The sequence below is a fragment of the Phocoena sinus genome, chromosome 8 (genome assembly GCF_008692025.1).
Source record: "Phocoena sinus isolate mPhoSin1 chromosome 8, mPhoSin1.pri, whole genome shotgun sequence".
Lineage (NCBI taxonomy): Eukaryota > Metazoa > Chordata > Mammalia > Artiodactyla > Phocoenidae > Phocoena > Phocoena sinus.
In genome coordinates, this window is record NC_045770.1 from 72603308 (window position 1) to 72618954 (window position 15647).

A 15647-nucleotide genomic window follows, 5' to 3' on the forward strand; every position below is an offset into this window, starting at 1 on the left:
GGCAGGCAGGTGGCTGAGGGTGGTGGTCCCGGGGTACTTTTTCTGTTCCCTTGTGCAGAGCTTTTTGTTCTCACTGCTGCCGGGTGGGACCTTCTGAGCTGCATGGCAGTGTGTGTGTGTGTGTGTGTGTGTGTGTGTGTGTGTGTGGCCAACAGGGCTTGGGGAACAAAGCGACAGGTCTGTGTTTTCCAGGGACCAGGAGGGGGTGAGTTAGGGAGAGTCTGGCAGGTCTGTCATTTTGCACAAATCCAGGGGGCACCGTTCATGTTGTGCTCTACATGTGGTGCCTGCAGAGGCCGAGTGGCCTCACAGGGCCACCCCAGGAGAAGAGGGGGAATTGTTAGCTCTTTTCCCCGCTCCCGTTTCTACCGCCCAACCCCCCTATTCTGGGCAGAAGGGTAGGAGAGCCCACCCTCTTGTTGCAGGGTGGCTGGAGAGCAGGCCCCCCTACTCTGGGCCCTCCGTCCCAGCTGCCCAAGCACTCCCTGTTCTTTCCTCATTGTCTGTAGTATACCCTCAACCAGCCCACTCAAGGCTACCTTGTAAGGACCTGCTGGTTAGCAGCCCTGCCCTGGACTCCCTCCTGCCCTGGGTTGACCCACACCTGTCATCAAGGGCGTGACAACTACTTTTGCTGCATCCCTGGGGGCTGGGATAAGAATAGAGCAGGAATGTCTAGGAGGCACAGCGTCTTTGCCTAGGGGCAGATTCCCCAGGCTCCTTGGGTGGGGCTTCCTCTCAGCCCAGGCCTTACAGGGGAAATTGCTGGCTTGCAGCTGCTCTTGGGACCTGCCGGGCTAACAAGGGATAAGTGGGCTGGCCAACAGGGAGGGGCCTGAGTGAGCTGAAGGTCTCCCTGCTCCAGCCTTGGCCCATCTGTCGAAGCTGGTGGCCTGCCAGACACTTTTCCTTCTCTGGAAACCTCCAACACCTGTCCCTGTGGCTCCCCATGGCCCCTGGCTCCTGGCTGGGTGAGACGGTGGGGGTATGTGAGGATCCTGCTCGATGGACTTTGGCTTTTCAAATCTGGATTCAAGCCACACTCCCAGCATCCACAAGGGGGTCCCATGGATCTTGAGGGCCAGGGTGTGTGTGTGTGTGTGTGTGTGTGTGTGTGTGTGTGTGTGTGTATACAAAGACGGAGATACAGGGAGTGGAGGGGAGAGGCAATCACACAGACCCAGTTTTGCTCAAAATGCTCCATTTATTGCTCTATTCAATGACCATGAGCAAATTATAAAAAGACACCAAATGTCTCTGTCTGCCGTGGAATAAGTACTTAAAGTCAGCAATAAAAACACGTGGCTCCAAGATAACACATGTTGCCAAAGAGTCATGCATGCCCTGCTGACGGGCTCTCAACACACGCATGGACATGGGACACACGCAGAGCTACACGCGGTGAGACTTCTGGGAGGGATTTCCCACAGTGACACCGAAAAATGTTTCACACATATCTGGGGCCGAGTCCCCACCCCACGCTCGGAGCTCCCCCTCTCCCATCGTGGCCCAGGTCCTCTAGGTTCACTGTCCCCATCTGTCCCCTTCCTCCCTGATGCCTTGCGGGTTGCTCACTGCCTCCTGCGGGCATCTGACACCCAGAGGCCACCCTGGCTGCGATACTCCTCCCACCACCACCACCCAGAGACCTCTCCCCCAGCTGAGATCTTTCTGCCACCCCCTCAGGAGCTCCCTGTGCCTGACCTCCAGGTCCTCAGGCCCCCCGTCCTTATCCTGGTCCCAGTAACTAGGGGCAAAGTGCAATCTGCCTGTTGGGAGAAGTGGGGCTGGGGGCTGGGGGCCGGGGGCAGGCACCTCTGCCGGGGCCACTTGGGGGCTGGAGCTCATTACCCTTCTCCCGGGCTGAGGAGACACAGTGTCCGGTACAGACGGCAGAGATGGATGGACAGACAGAACACGCTGCAGCAGGACACATGGAGTGCGGCACGGAAATGTTTTGGATCAAGTAGCAATGGAACCATCATTAAAAACTGAGGCCCCAGGTCGCGCAGCGGGTCAGGCCCTGGGGCCCCGGGCCTGGCCTGGCACACCCCTCCCCCCCCCACTCCCCAATATGTACAGTAGGAAGAGCTACATTGTGGGGGGAGGCAGGGGCCAGGCCCAGGCTGGGGAGCAGACTGAGGAGAAGGAAGCGGGAGGGACAGGGGGCAGGCTGGACCCGAGGCAGGGCTCTGGGTGTGGCCGGGATGAGGGCCCAGACTCAGGCTGGGTGGTACCCAGAGGACCTCGGGGAGGAGTGTGGTCACTCGGGGGACTGGCGGGACAGCTGCTTCTCGTAGAGGCTCATGACGTGGTGCACGAACTGGTACTGCTCACACGTCTGGATCATGCCGCCCCTGCCCGGCAGACGCACAGTGGGGACGGGGTCACGGAGGGACCTGCCCCCAGATCCACAGCGTGCCAGTCATCTGAGGCACATCGGGGACTCTGTGCAGCTTAGAGAAGCCAACCCTGGCCAGCCACTCCCCCTGCCCTTTCCTGTCCCTCCCAGCTCTGGCACAGACAGCAGGGACACAGGTGACATGTCCCCCCCCACACTCAGCCCCTGCCCCTCTGTCCACCAGCTCTGTTTCTCTCCCCTCTTCATCCAGCCACCAACTGCCTGGATCCGGTTCCTTCACCCATCTGTCCTCCCTACTTCCTGTCTGCTGGTCAGTCGCCACGGAGTGTGTCCCCCTAACCCTCACCCTATGCACACGTCAGCCTCTCTCTGCTGCCCCCAGGGCTCTAGCTCACCACGTGCTCAGACCCTGCCCACGGGCTGACCTGTCCTGACGGAGCTGGCACGTGGTCTTCAGGATGTCCACCACGCCCTGGTGCCGCAGCTGCCGACAGCAGATGCTAGTGGCGATGAAGCAGCCCGTCCTCCCAATCCCTGCACTGAGGGCCGAGGGCGTGGGTGGGTGAGGGGCAGGGCAGCCTAGGGCTGGGGGAAGCCGCCCTGCCCTCGTGGGTGTCTGGGAGGACCCACCTGCAGTGGACGACGATGGGGGCGCAGCGGGGCCCCTCCTGCTGGGCTGCCTCCTCCACCTCCTGCACCAGGTGCAGGAGTGGGGGGGCCCGGTCTGGGGTCTTCTGGTCAGGCCAGGATGTGAACCAGTAATGCTTCAGGCCTCGCTCTTCTGTGCCACTCTGTCCAGGACACAGAGGCCCACCCCAGATACACGTGAACTCTATGAGCCCACAGATCAGCCCAGAGATGGAGATGGAGGGAAGGAGGAAACACACAGGAGGGAGGCCACAGGGAGTGGGGCCTCGGGCCTCTGCCAGCTATACCACATCACCCAGCGGCACCAGACAGAGACCCGAAGCCAGGCGGGCAGCAGGGGCTGGTCAGCAGCGTCAGCACTGGTCTTCACGTGGGTTCTGCCCCAGCAACTCCAAGATCATCCAAGAGAGGCAAAAAGTCCCTTCTCCAATTCACTCCTGTCTCCTGGTCACCCCTTAACAGCCCAGTCACCCCGCAAGAGCCCTGGGACCCTTCCTCTTGCCTCAGTATACTTCCGTGCCCACCTCCAACCCCAGCAAGTGTTCCCCCCTCCGTGCTATCCTCTCCACCACCACCGCCTCCACTTCGGTCTTTATCATCTCTCGACTGTGTGAGACCCTCCCATCTCCTCCCTGACAGCCTCAGCTCCACCGTGGTCAAAACGGTCTGTCTACAGCACAGGCTGCTCTGCTGCTCAGAACTCTTTGATGGCTGTCATCGCTCTTAGAATCAAACCCACCGTCCCCAGTCTTCAGCCAGGCAGTTAAGACACATGGTTCAGTATCTACCCTCCAGGCCCAACTCCTGCTCCTGTGAGCCTGCGCTTGATTCTCTTGCACTCCAAATGGCTTGCAGATCAAACCTCTGTCTGCTTCCCCCACCTCCTCCACGTATACACACATAGAGCTCTTCTATCTTCCACGCCCTTACTTTTACTTTCTCTCTGCCTGGAATGCTCTCTCCACTTCTTTGCTCCCTAGCCAACTCTTACTCATCCTTCAGAACCCCATTCAGCACCACCATTTCCAGGAAGCCCTCCCTAAGCACCCTAGCTGACAAAGGGTCCTTCTTCTGTGCTCTTACCTATTTCTATGTCAGTACTTACCATTTTATAGGTGCTCCTTGAGGAGAGAGTCCAGGCTTTGGACAGCTCTGTGTTCCCAGTACCCAACCCAGAACCAGGCTCAGAGCAGGTGCTTGTAAAGGTTTATGGACAGAAGTAAATACCCGCAAGCCCCAAGTTGTCCCAATTCTTCCCTAACCAGTCCGGCAGCACTGAGAAGATGAGACAGCCCCAGCATATCTTTTGGGGGGAAAAAGGAAGCTGGTTCCTTGCACCCCTGTGTTATCAGGCTGTGGCAGCTACCATGGCCTCTGCCCTCTACCTCCTGGCCCTTTCCGCCCACAAGCAAGCCTGTATCTTGGAGATGCTTAATTGGCACCAGTCCTCCAGGGGCTGAGCTCTCCTTGACACCCCCTCTTTCACCTGCTCCAGTGGGAGGGGGCAGCTCAGAGGAACAAGTCTCAGGCCCTTGACATCCTATCCAGGCCCTGTGGCTGCCAGCATCAGTGGACCTCCTAGGCTGTTTCTGGATAGGATGTCAGCTTACCGGCATCCAGCTCACCTTCCAGACTTTGGGTTATTACAGTGGCACCACTTCCCCCAAACATGGGTCATAAGATTTCTCTAAAACAGAACGCACTGGTTCTCCTGACTCCAAAGGAACAATCTCCTCTTATGCTGAGCCTGGAAGAGGCACAACCTCAGGGCGGGAGGATGCCTCCCCCCACTCTTTTGGGCTGTTCTGTAATTGTTCATTTTTCGTATGTCTTCTTCTCTCTTTTTTTTTTTTTCTTCCTTTTTCTGTGCAACCACAACCTCCCTGTGCAGCCCAAATGCAGCAAGGAGTGCCTGCCCTCTGGTGGACGGTGTCATACTACAGGCTGGAAGCTCAGCTAAAGGGATGTTTCTAGGCAGGATCTCAAAGCTCAGTTACAAGGACAGTGCCGGAAGCTGCTGAAGCCCCCTTTTCCAGACAGTCCTGGCCTTGGGTACATTTCAAGCAGAGCTGGAAGACATTATGAATGACAGTGTGGATGGAGAGAACCTAACGATATGAAATGCACTGAGGGTTTGGTCCTTCTTCTGGCCTCCAAGTCTATTCACCACACTCTCCCTCGTCCCTGCTTATCAGTAAATCCTGGGAGTGACACACGCCTTAATTTCAGCTATCATGGCCTCTGGGACCCTGTTGGCTGTGGAGTCCCCCATCTGCCCAGCCCAGTCCAACCCCAGGCCTCACCCTGAGAGCAATGAGTCGGAGCCGGTAATCCTCAGTGTGGATGACTTTCTGCACAGTGATCTCCACGCCGTCGTACACCACCTGCTCCTCCGGCCAATACTCAGTGCACTTCTGCAGGGGCCCAGATAAGGCTGTGATACTCCCAGCACCCCAGACATACTCTCCCCAATACCACCCCCCCCAGGCCAGCGGGAAGAGAGGTAACAGGGCAGTAGGTTTGCAGTTAGAGAGTTCAAATCTCAGCTTCATAACCTGTAAGTTACTTCCCTTTTCTGAGCCTGAGTTTCCTTATCTGGAACATGGACATAATACCCATTTTGAAGGACTTCTATGGGAGTTCAATTAAATGGGCCGTGACGAGTACAGAAGTAGCCAGCATCAGCCCTGGCAGGCTGAGTGGCAGCAGAGCATCGTGTTTAAGATCCTGAGCCCTGGAGGTGGAGAGGCCACAGCTCCAGGCTCTGCCTCTGACTCTGTGCGGCTCTGAGCAACTGACTTAACTTCGCTGAGCCTCACGTTTCCTCCCCTTGGCAGGCAGTGAGGTGAACATACCAACCTCACAAAACTGCTGTAAGGATTAATACAGAAACAAGACGCTTAGCTCAGGGCACAAAGCAGCAGACACCTGGTAAGGTACAGGGGTGCCTACCTCGTTCATCTCCTCGATGTTGGTGATCATGACAATGATGGGCGTGTGCTCCTGCCACACCATGCGCCAGAAGTCGCCAACTGTGCTGACGATGGGTCCCTGAGTGGCGATATACACCTTCTCTTCCCCACCATAGCCCTGCGGCCAGCCAAGGCCAGGCCATCAGGGTCAGAGGCCGTGCTCCTGGGGCCCAGTCCCCACACTCAGGCTCTTCTGGGGGGCTGGCAGGAGCCACCTGGGCTTAGGGACGAGCCTAGAGGATGGATCCCATTGACTCGGGCCTCCCTTTCAGGGAGAGGCCATCGGGATGGGGCTACATACCCGGATGTAGTTGGCGTTGATGTAGGAACTCAGAGGGTCGTCAGGGTCTGGTGAGGTCAGACACACTCTGCTGTGAGGGTCTGGGGTGAGGGAGACAGGTGAGGTTGGGATTTAACATATGCAGTCCCCCTGGTGCAGAGCCCACTTTGCCCCATTTCAGGGCACCCACATTTCTTCTGGAACTTAAAGTTCCTTCTTCCCTTGCCCAGAAGCAAAACACTGACCCATCCCTGTGGCCCGCTCAGGCAGGTGAGGCCCAGGTCGAAGAGGACAGTACAGAGAGAGGCCTTAGGTCTCTCCCTCTGTAGGATCCATGCCGCCCCTTGCCATGTGTCCCTTAAGCTTCCCTGTCCTCACTGTGCCTCACGTTCTGGGGAGGAGAAAGCTAAATCAGTAAGGAATTCCCTAGAGGATGAATCCTGGACAGCAGGGCTGAGTTCGAGTATACACTGTCCCCAACGTGCCGTGTAAGCTTGTAAAGCACATGGCCTTTCTAAGCCTCAGTTTTCTGATCTGTAATATGGGGGTAAAGATGCCTACTTCCTAGGATTGTCGGGAAGATAAATAAGAAAACAGACGGGAAAGTGCAATGTTAAACTGTAAAGCACTTTATAGCTAAGATTTGGGTAGGACGCTGAGGGAGAATATTACTATGAAAGGAGTAAAGTCTTCCACGTCTGAGATGAGATGGCACACACGTGCACAAGGGTTCCTCCCTACCCCCATCTATTCACACGTCAAATCCCACAGCAGCAGATTCTCACAACGTCCTGCTCTTCTTCCTGGGTTTGTTTTGTTCCAGCTACAGCCTCCCTGTATTGACTAGTCTGCCCTGTGAGCCTGCAGAAGCTGGGCTTGAGCTGGCAGATTGTGGGGTGGGCAGGAAGCTGGGGCCTGGGGCCCGGGGCTCTGGTCTGGCTTTGTCACCAATTGGCTGTCTTCTCCCTTCTCTGGCCCCAGGGTCTCTTCTGTGGAGGGAGGGCTGGACTAAAGGCCCTGCCAGTGTGCCCCATACGGGGCTCTCAAAGGCCGTGTGAGGAGCGGTCAGGAGCCTACACCACTGACCAGTAAGGCTGGTTCAAGTCCTGGCAGTGTCAGTGTAGGCCATTTACTTAGTCCCCCTGTGCCTTCTCTGTAAACTAGGGACATTCCTTCCATCACAACCTCACTCATCTTGTAAACGTTCAAGAGTAGATGTTAATGAGTCCTCAGACCCGTAACTTGGCCCAGCATATGGTGAACACTATAGGGCACGTATCTGCTGTTATTACTGCCATCATTACCAGTTCCACTATAAGCTAACAGGTTAAAAGAAGGATCCCACGAAGTGAGAGAGCGGCATGGACATATATACACTACCAAATGTAAAATAGCTAGCTAGTGGGAAGCAGCCGCATAGCACGGGGAGATCAGCTCAGTGCTCTGTGACCACCTAGAGGGGTGGGATAGGGAGGGTGCGAGGGAGACGCAAGAGGAAGGGGATATGGGGACATATGTATACGTATAGCTGATTCACTTTGTTATACAGCAGAAACTAACACACCATTGTAAAGCAATTATACTCCAATAAAGACATTAAAAAAAAAAAAAAGAAGGATCCCAAACCCAGTAGATGAAATGGGACATGACACCCACAAAGCCTCCCCTCTCTGGCCCTTTCATACCCTGGCCCCAGTGCTTGAGGTTTGGGCAGGTGATGGGGGCGGGGGGGAGGTGGGGACAGGGCAGCTCCTGTGGAGGGAGTGGAGGGGCGTCAGGTATGGGGAAGAGCGAGGGTAAATGGAAGGAGGCTTGGGGTGACCAGCGGGAGAGAGGAGAGGCAGCACTGTGTGGGCCACCTCCCTCCTCCTCGTGGTGCCTGCCCAGATTACGACTCAGAAGTGGGCACTAGACCCCCTGGCTAGACACCAGGGCCTTTGATATTAAAGAACCACCGTGAGAATGGTGATGGTTCTACTGACCCTACCGAGCGTGGACTCTGAGCCTGACACTGCCTGAGCACGGGGGCTCCTAGATCATCCAGGCCCGGTGTCTGTCCCCTACTGCTGGGCAGGCGGTCGAGCAGTGTATGGCCTGTGAGCACTGGGGACGAGGGAACAGAGGGGACTTGACTTGGCTCAGATGGAAGAGGGGGCACCTGGGTTGGGTTTGAAGGACCAGTAGAAAGCAGAGTAGGGAGCACTGCTCTGTCCAATTTAAGTGTACAGGGCCAGGTGGGAGTTGGGGAGAGATGAGGCTGGAGAGGAACCAGCTGACAAAGGGTCCAATAAACCATGCTCATAAGGCTGGACCTCAACCCAAGGATTACGGGGTAACAGTGACAGTGTTTAAAGAGGAGAATGACATGATTAGTTTTCTGTTTTGTGTCATTTTGGTGACAATGGTAGGAGATGGACAGAAGGAGAGAATGTGGGACTCAGGAGACTAGTTAGATTACTGTAATGATCCACATAAGAAGTGTCAGGGTCAGAGGGCTGCCCTGCCCTGCACAACTCCAGGGGGCACTATGTCAATGCAGTCCATGTAAATGGCACCCCTGGAATTGTGCAACATGCAAGTCCGACCCCCCAAAATCACTGGGCAACATGGAAGCCCTCACCCCAAAAAAAGTAATTTGGCAGTGAAGTTGGAGAGGGGGAGCTAGATTTGAGGGGTATTCATTCATTCATTCATATAGGTGCAGCTCCCCTGTATCTTGTCCTCAATGCTGCCTGCTGGGTCACTCTGTACTGGAACTGTCCATGGATCTCTCTCTCACTAGACTGCGAGCTCCCTGTGCACAGAGTCTGTGTCTCATTCATGTCTGAATTCTCAGGCCCTGGGCATGGTGTAGAATGAATGAGAAAGCAAACCTTTGGGTGTCCCGGATCTGAGAGGGGGCTTTGCCATACACCCTAGCCTGGTCTCTGAAGGCACAGGGTCAATTCTTGTTGGCCACAGAGAAGGTCTCTGTTGGGCTCGGGGACCTGGAGGCTCAGGGCATGGCTGGAGGCTGGAGTCTTCTCAGGAATCCAGTGGGGACCAAATGGAGTGATGGCCTGGCTCCCATATTCCCCCAGTGGCTATTCTGAGTGGCCAGCAAAGCCCTAGGTTGTGGGGTACCCGAACCCCTCCCTCCAGGTTGGGCTGGGTGGGTGGAGGGCGGCAAGAGGAGGGAAGAGGTGAGCAGCCCTGAATATTGCATCCTGGCCTTAAATGGTGCTTTGTTTAACCGGAACTACCTAGACACTGTGTAACCATAGCAACCACAAGTCGATATTTTAAAAGTTAAAAATAAGTCATGACATCTTACATGTTGTTGGAGTTGCTAATGGCAAAACTGCTTTTTTAAAGCCTCGTTACTCCATAAACTGAGTGGAGTAGGTTTGTGGATTTGCTTTCAATATATCACCCTCTAAGCTAGCCCTGGGGCCAGGGGCCAGAACTTGGCAGGGGTGACAGGCAGATAGGGACTTGATGAAAATTACCTGAAAATGACACTCCGGGGCTAAAAGAGGAATATCAGGTCGCCTGGTCTAACTGCCTCCAAAGGGGGAAAATCCCTATCAGACCTTCCAGGGGACTGCTCACGCAGTCTAGCTTGAATACCCTGACTGATGGGGAGCTTACTACTGGACAGGCAGCTCGTTCCCTTATGGGGTGGCTCTGCCTGTTAGAGGACTCACAATCTGGCCAAACTGAACTCAAGGTGGACAAAAGAGCCCAATTCTGGGGTCACAGGCCCGGTTTGAAACTCAGTTCTGTATGTCTTAGCTGTGTGACAGTCGATGAGCCACTTATCCTCTCTGAGCCTTAATGTCCTCTCTTTAAAATCTGCCCATTCTGAAGAGACCAAGGATGTGATAAGACTTTTCAGCCACCACGAACTGTCTAGGAGCTGCTGTTATTGTTCCTCTTTCTCTCTGGGCTTCCACAGGGCAAGGGTCTGGAAAGTGCTGTGTGAAGGAACAAGGAGCCCTCTACCCTCTAAAGGGGGTGTTTCCCTTCACTGGGTACCTGCACCCTCCGTCCCCTCTCCTCGTGACTGTGGAGGCCCACTCTGGGGTTAAGGCCTTCCTCAGGGTGAAGTGGCACCCAGGTGAGGGGGAGCCTGCCCCCACCCCCTGGGGCAGTGAGTACTCACTGGGAAGGATGGTTTTGTACCGGTTCTTCCGCACCAGCCCAGGGATGTTATACTCTTTCGGATCCACAAAGTTCATGGGAATTTCCTGCAGGAGGAGGATGTGGGGGTGTGAGGAGAGGTGGGTTGACTTAAGTGCATGCATTCATTCAACAAACACTGACTATTAAATGAGTTAGTGCACATAAAAAGTATCTAGAACAGACCTGGCACACGCTGAGTGCATAATAAATGTTATTATCACCATTGTTTATTGGGGGCCAGCCTGGCACATAGTAGACACTCAAAGAAGAACAGAAGAAAAAGTGACCTGGCAAATCACTGCCTTCTTCTGCACCCTGTCCTGCAGCCACACTGAGTGGTTTTACTGACCCGTGTTCCTACCCTGGGTGTCTCTACCTCAGGACCCTGGATAGTGCTGCTGACTCTGTAGTAACATCCACCCCATCCTCATCTTCTCATGTCCTCCTGTCCATCATAAAGCCACCTCCTCCAAGAAGCCTTCCCTGATTCTCCAGCAGGAAAGGAGCCTCCTTCTGGGCCTCCCAGAGTTGTGTTTGCACCTCCCAATCACTCTCTATGTCAAGAGTTCCAAGTTGGAACTTCTCTGCCTGGAATGTGAGGTCTTTTCCGATCTGGCCTTTCTTCACCACCAGCTGCTCTGAAGAGACCCACCCTCCAGTTGTGCCCATCTCTTCCTGTGGCTAATTTGTCAGTATCCAGCTAGCCTCCAGGTCTGAGCTCACGGCACACAGCTTGTGGGGAGCACCGGTCCCACCCCTCTTCATCACCCCAAATCCTTCCCAGCCTTTAAGGTTCACCTCTTCCCCCCGACCTATGTTCTCTGGGATGACTCCTCAGTGTCTGTCTTCTCTTCACGCCCCTTCCCTCTGTCCACACGCTTTAGCACCTGACTTCACATGGTTTACAGTGTTCATTGTTTGTGGACACACTAAGTATGTGCTTTGTACGATGAGGATCATAATACTTACCTTCTAGGGTGGTTGTGAGACTCAAAATAAAAAGCGTGTGCAGAGCGCCCATGGAGTGGATGTGTGGGCACCCCCTCTTTCTTACTCTCTGAGCAGAACTGACAATGATCTACTGAACTGGAGATGACAAGGGGATGCAAGCCCTTTCCTCAAGGGGAGGTGTGGCTGTGGGAATGGCAGCTGAGGCTGAGTGGTCGAGGAAGGCTTCCTAGGGGACTCCAGGGTGGGGGATGATGACAGGGAAGGCACCGGGGTGGGGGCGTGGTGCGGGGCCCAGTTTGAAGTGGACAGTCCCTGCAGGGATGGGGATATAAGTCCGGAAAAGGAGTCTGGTGCTCGTTGAACTCAGGTAAGGCAGGCTGTGCCACATTCTAGAGAATCTGGAGCAACGGGTCAGAGGGTGATGAAGGGCTTCTCAGAGGGGAAAGCCATCGGGTCCAGGTAGGGAGCAGGGTGGCCTAGGGCGAGGGGAGCTGTGAGGGAGGCACACGGGTTCTCCATCCCTCTGGCTTCTCCCAAGAGGGACTCTCCCCAAATGCTCATGGCCTCTTGCCCGTTCCTACCCACAGAGGTGGGCAAGTTACCCAATGAGTGTGTTTGATTAAGGAACCGGGCTTTTGGGCCCCAGCCCCTTCCTTCCTCCTTCTTTCCCGGCCCTCCTGCCAAGAAAGAATTATAGGGCTCCCCTATGAGGTGCCAGCACCGCCCGGGGTGGGTGGAAAGTTTGTTCACTCTGGTGGTTGGTATTAGGAAGTTCCCTACTGCTACATACCTAATCCTCATGTTAAACCTAGCCTTTATCAGCAAAAATAAAGGTGGTTTTGTGATTTTCCATGTGTTGGCTCCTAACTGGTTGAGTGCTCAGGCAGGTAAAACAGGGGTGTCATTTATGGGCCCCTCAAAGTCCAACAGGAGGCAGCTGTTGGAGGACAAACAATGTTAGGTGATGTCGGGCAGGGGGAGGGTGGGAAAACGGGAGAGTCAGAAGAGAAGGCTTTCAGGAATTCCCTGGCAGTCCAGTGGTTAGGAGTCAGTGCTTTCACTGCTGGGGCCCAGGTTCAATACCTGGTGCCTCGCGGCGCGGCCAAAGAAGAAAAAAAGAAGAGAAAGCTTTCTAAGTCTTTCTCAGGCTTTCAGAGCACAGTCCTGGATGATAAAGACTTGGGAATGCCACAAACACCAATCACCCCATGGGTGCTTTGCACACGTTCTGCACCTCTTGAATCCTTGCAATACCCCTGTTATTTTTACTCCCATTTTCCGGATGAGAAACTGAGGCCCAGAGAGAAAACAAGACAGTAGGAGAGGTGAGAATGAAATGATGTTCATCTATCAGATGCTGAGTTTGGGGTACCCCGCTCCAAAGCCTTGCTGGGGGGATGAACATGTGCAGAACGGGCTGCCCCCTGCTGGGGAGCCGGCTCAAGGGGACTCACAAAGAATTCTGCCTGAAGCAGGAAGGGGTCCAGGGCCTTCTCGTGAAGCTCTTTGGCCTGGAGGACACGGGAGGCGCTGAGCAGGTACTCGCGGGCCGACTCCTCGCGTGGGGACATGAGATAGCCGAACCCCTCCTCATTGCAGCCCGGGGTGCACATGTCCAGGGTCAGGGAGACGTTGGAGCCCCTCCTGGAAGGACCGGGTAAGGAGGGGTGAGTATCAGGGTCAGGGACGGCCATCAGCTGGGGGCCTTGGAGCAGGACAATGAGGGAGGGAGAGATGGGGGTGGGAACCAGCTGGGCTCCAGAGAGAGGAGTGGGTGTGACATCACCCCTGACACAGGGAGCGTACGGCTCAGCCCCGAGGCTTAGGCTGCCTGTGGTGGAGTAGCCGAGTGTGGCCTCAGCCCGGTTCCCAAGGTTCAATGCAAGGGCCCTGAGCGCTCTCCTCTGCCAGTGCTGGAGGTAGTTCCCAGCCCTGTGGCCCCAGGAAGCTCACAGAGAGGGTGCCTGCCTGGAGCAGAGAAGCAGGGCTCGACCTTCTATATACCAGCCCCGGACTGGCAGTCTGCAAGGACGCAGAATCCAGGAGAGGCCTGGGAAAGATGGGGTCCCAGGGGCAGCACAGCGGCAGCGAGGATGAGCAGATGCAACAACCCTACTGTGTTCAGGGCACAGAACGGGAAAGCCCTCGTTACACGGAAAGGGGATCTGAGTGCCACAGCGGGGACAAGAATGGCCCAAGCACACAGCGAGGGGGTGGCAGAGCTGAAACAAAAAGCTAGGCTTTCCGAGTCCTCGTCCAGTGCTCTTTCCATGACATCATGTGGGCAACTCAACCTTGGTGTGATCTGGCTTACCCAGCCAGGCCCCCAAAAGAGAGTGCTGACACCTCCCAACGTGTGCTCTGTGGAACACTATGAGACACTATAAGAGAGAGCTAGTGGGAACCTGTATAGCACAGGGAGCTCAGCTCAGTGCTCTGTGAGGACCAAGATGGGTGGGATGGGGGTGGGGGTGGGGGTGGGAGGGAGGTCCAAGAGGGAGGGGATAGATGTATACATATAGCTGATTCACTTCACTGTACAGTAGAAACTAACACAACATTGTAAAGCAACTATACTCCAATAAAAAATAAAAATAAAATTGAGTTCAAACCAAAAAAAAAAAGTAGGGTTCTGTGGTCAGATGGCTTTGAGGAATGCCACACACTCCCCTTAGTCAGTCTACAATGACTACAAGCACGTTAAAGGTCCTGACAAGTCCTGCAGTAAAGAAACCTATCCAAACCACAAGTGTATGTGCGAGCGTGCACGTATGTACACTTGTGTATGCCCATGTGTTTGTGTGTAGTAACAGCATTTCTTAGCATTCACCTTGGGGCATCCTGATCTATGTGAATCAGACCTGAAGAGGATGTGTCTCCACTGGTGGGCTTACGAGCTCAGCTCTTCCCTGGGCACTGGGAGGCAGAGTCAGGCATCTGCCCTTCCGATCGGGAGCTGAGAGCTCCAGGGCCCACAGGGCCCACCTCTCCACTGAACCCACCTCTCCTGCAGACCCATGGCCTTGACAGTCAGTGAGGCAGGGTCGGCTTCAAGCTTGATGTCCATCACGCAGTCAAACACAGGTGTCTCAGGGACAGGGTCCAGGTCCAGGAAGTCATCCTCGACCTTCTCCTCCATCCACTCAGAGTAGGTGAAAGAGGGCTGACGGCTCACCGACTGGCGCCTGTCCTCGGGGGGCAGCGGGCTGGGTGGCTCTGCGGGAGTTCTCAGGAGGTGCCACACCTAGTTCGGGGCATATGGCATCATGGACCGAGGGCCATTCTGGCAGCCCCCCTGGGTGAGGGGGTGCCCATGGAGCTGAGCCCCCTGCTCCTCCATGTGTCTGGAGCAGCCCTACTCTCCTGGGAGCTGTCTGCATTGCACCATCCCTCACCTAGATGGGAGGCTCCACCCCTGTCATGTCCTCCCAGCCCCCTCCATCTCCAACCCTCAGGTTCTTGTGGATTGAAGCCTTCTTCGTGGGGTGGGGGTAGGGTTCCTTCTCCAGTCTTCTCCCTGCCTCAGCCCCTTTCCCCAGCCAAGAACGCTGCAAACCAATTTTGAGAAAGACGGCACCTCTCCCCCCAGGCTGGGCGCATTGGTGGAAGGAGACGGGTACCCCATCCTCAGCCCTACCCAGAAGGTCTAGTCTGTAGGTCAAATGGGAGAAGGTGGGGATCGGGCCTCAGGGTCACGGAAGAGGAGCACGGAGGCTGGTTCAGGAGGAGTCTTACCAAGGTGGTGACGAGGACCACGGACAGAGAGACCAGCAGCAGATTAGGGACGTCCCAGGTCCCAACAGCCAGCCAGGCCTGGAGAACATCAGACAAACAGGTCAGGGTGATGGGGGGGCGGGGCAGAGTTCTCATGTTTCAACAGGGATAAAATCAAGGCTCTGAAAACTTTGGACCCGGTCCGGGTGGGGGACAGGGAGAAACACTTCAGGGGCCAGTAAATATCTCCTGAACTCAGAGAAGCCCTAGGCAGGGGTTGGTGGGACTGGAGGTCCCCGAGCATTCCCTCCTACCCTGGGGCTCCCTGGAGCGTACTCACCGAGGGTCCCAGCTGCTCCAGGAGCGTGAGCACGGAGGAAATGAGGTCTGTGGCATTTTGCGACCAGATGGGGCCGTAGCCGCTGAGCCAGAGCATCCCGCAGGCGAGCTGGGGCGGCCGGGGGCAGCACGCTGAGCCCGGAGCCTGGGCTCCTTGCTCCCATATACTCCCATCTCCCCACCCTCGAGAGCTCCCCTTCAGCCTCAACCTGGCCCC

At 55.6% G+C, this 15647-nt stretch overlaps 1 protein-coding gene across 1 annotated transcript in view; it reads right to left on the reverse strand.

Moving 5' to 3' along the window:
* Positions 1-2263: 2263 nt before the first annotated feature.
* The window catches only part of PTPN5 (protein tyrosine phosphatase non-receptor type 5), a 54021-nt gene continuing 40637 nt past the window's right edge, over positions 2264-15647 (reverse strand). Inside the window, exons 4-14 of the mRNA XM_032640519.1 lie at positions 15432-15539; positions 15113-15190; positions 14380-14621; positions 12832-13021; positions 10407-10491; positions 6284-6363; positions 5963-6100; positions 5314-5424; positions 2993-3153; positions 2788-2901; positions 2264-2357 (exon numbers count right to left, since the gene is read on the reverse strand). Coding sequence (XP_032496410.1) covers positions 2264-2357; positions 2788-2901; positions 2993-3153; positions 5314-5424; positions 5963-6100; positions 6284-6363; positions 10407-10491; positions 12832-13021; positions 14380-14621; positions 15113-15190; positions 15432-15539 — 1401 coding nt within the window. The remainder of the gene's footprint in view (positions 2358-2787; positions 2902-2992; positions 3154-5313; positions 5425-5962; positions 6101-6283; positions 6364-10406; positions 10492-12831; positions 13022-14379; positions 14622-15112; positions 15191-15431; positions 15540-15647) is intronic.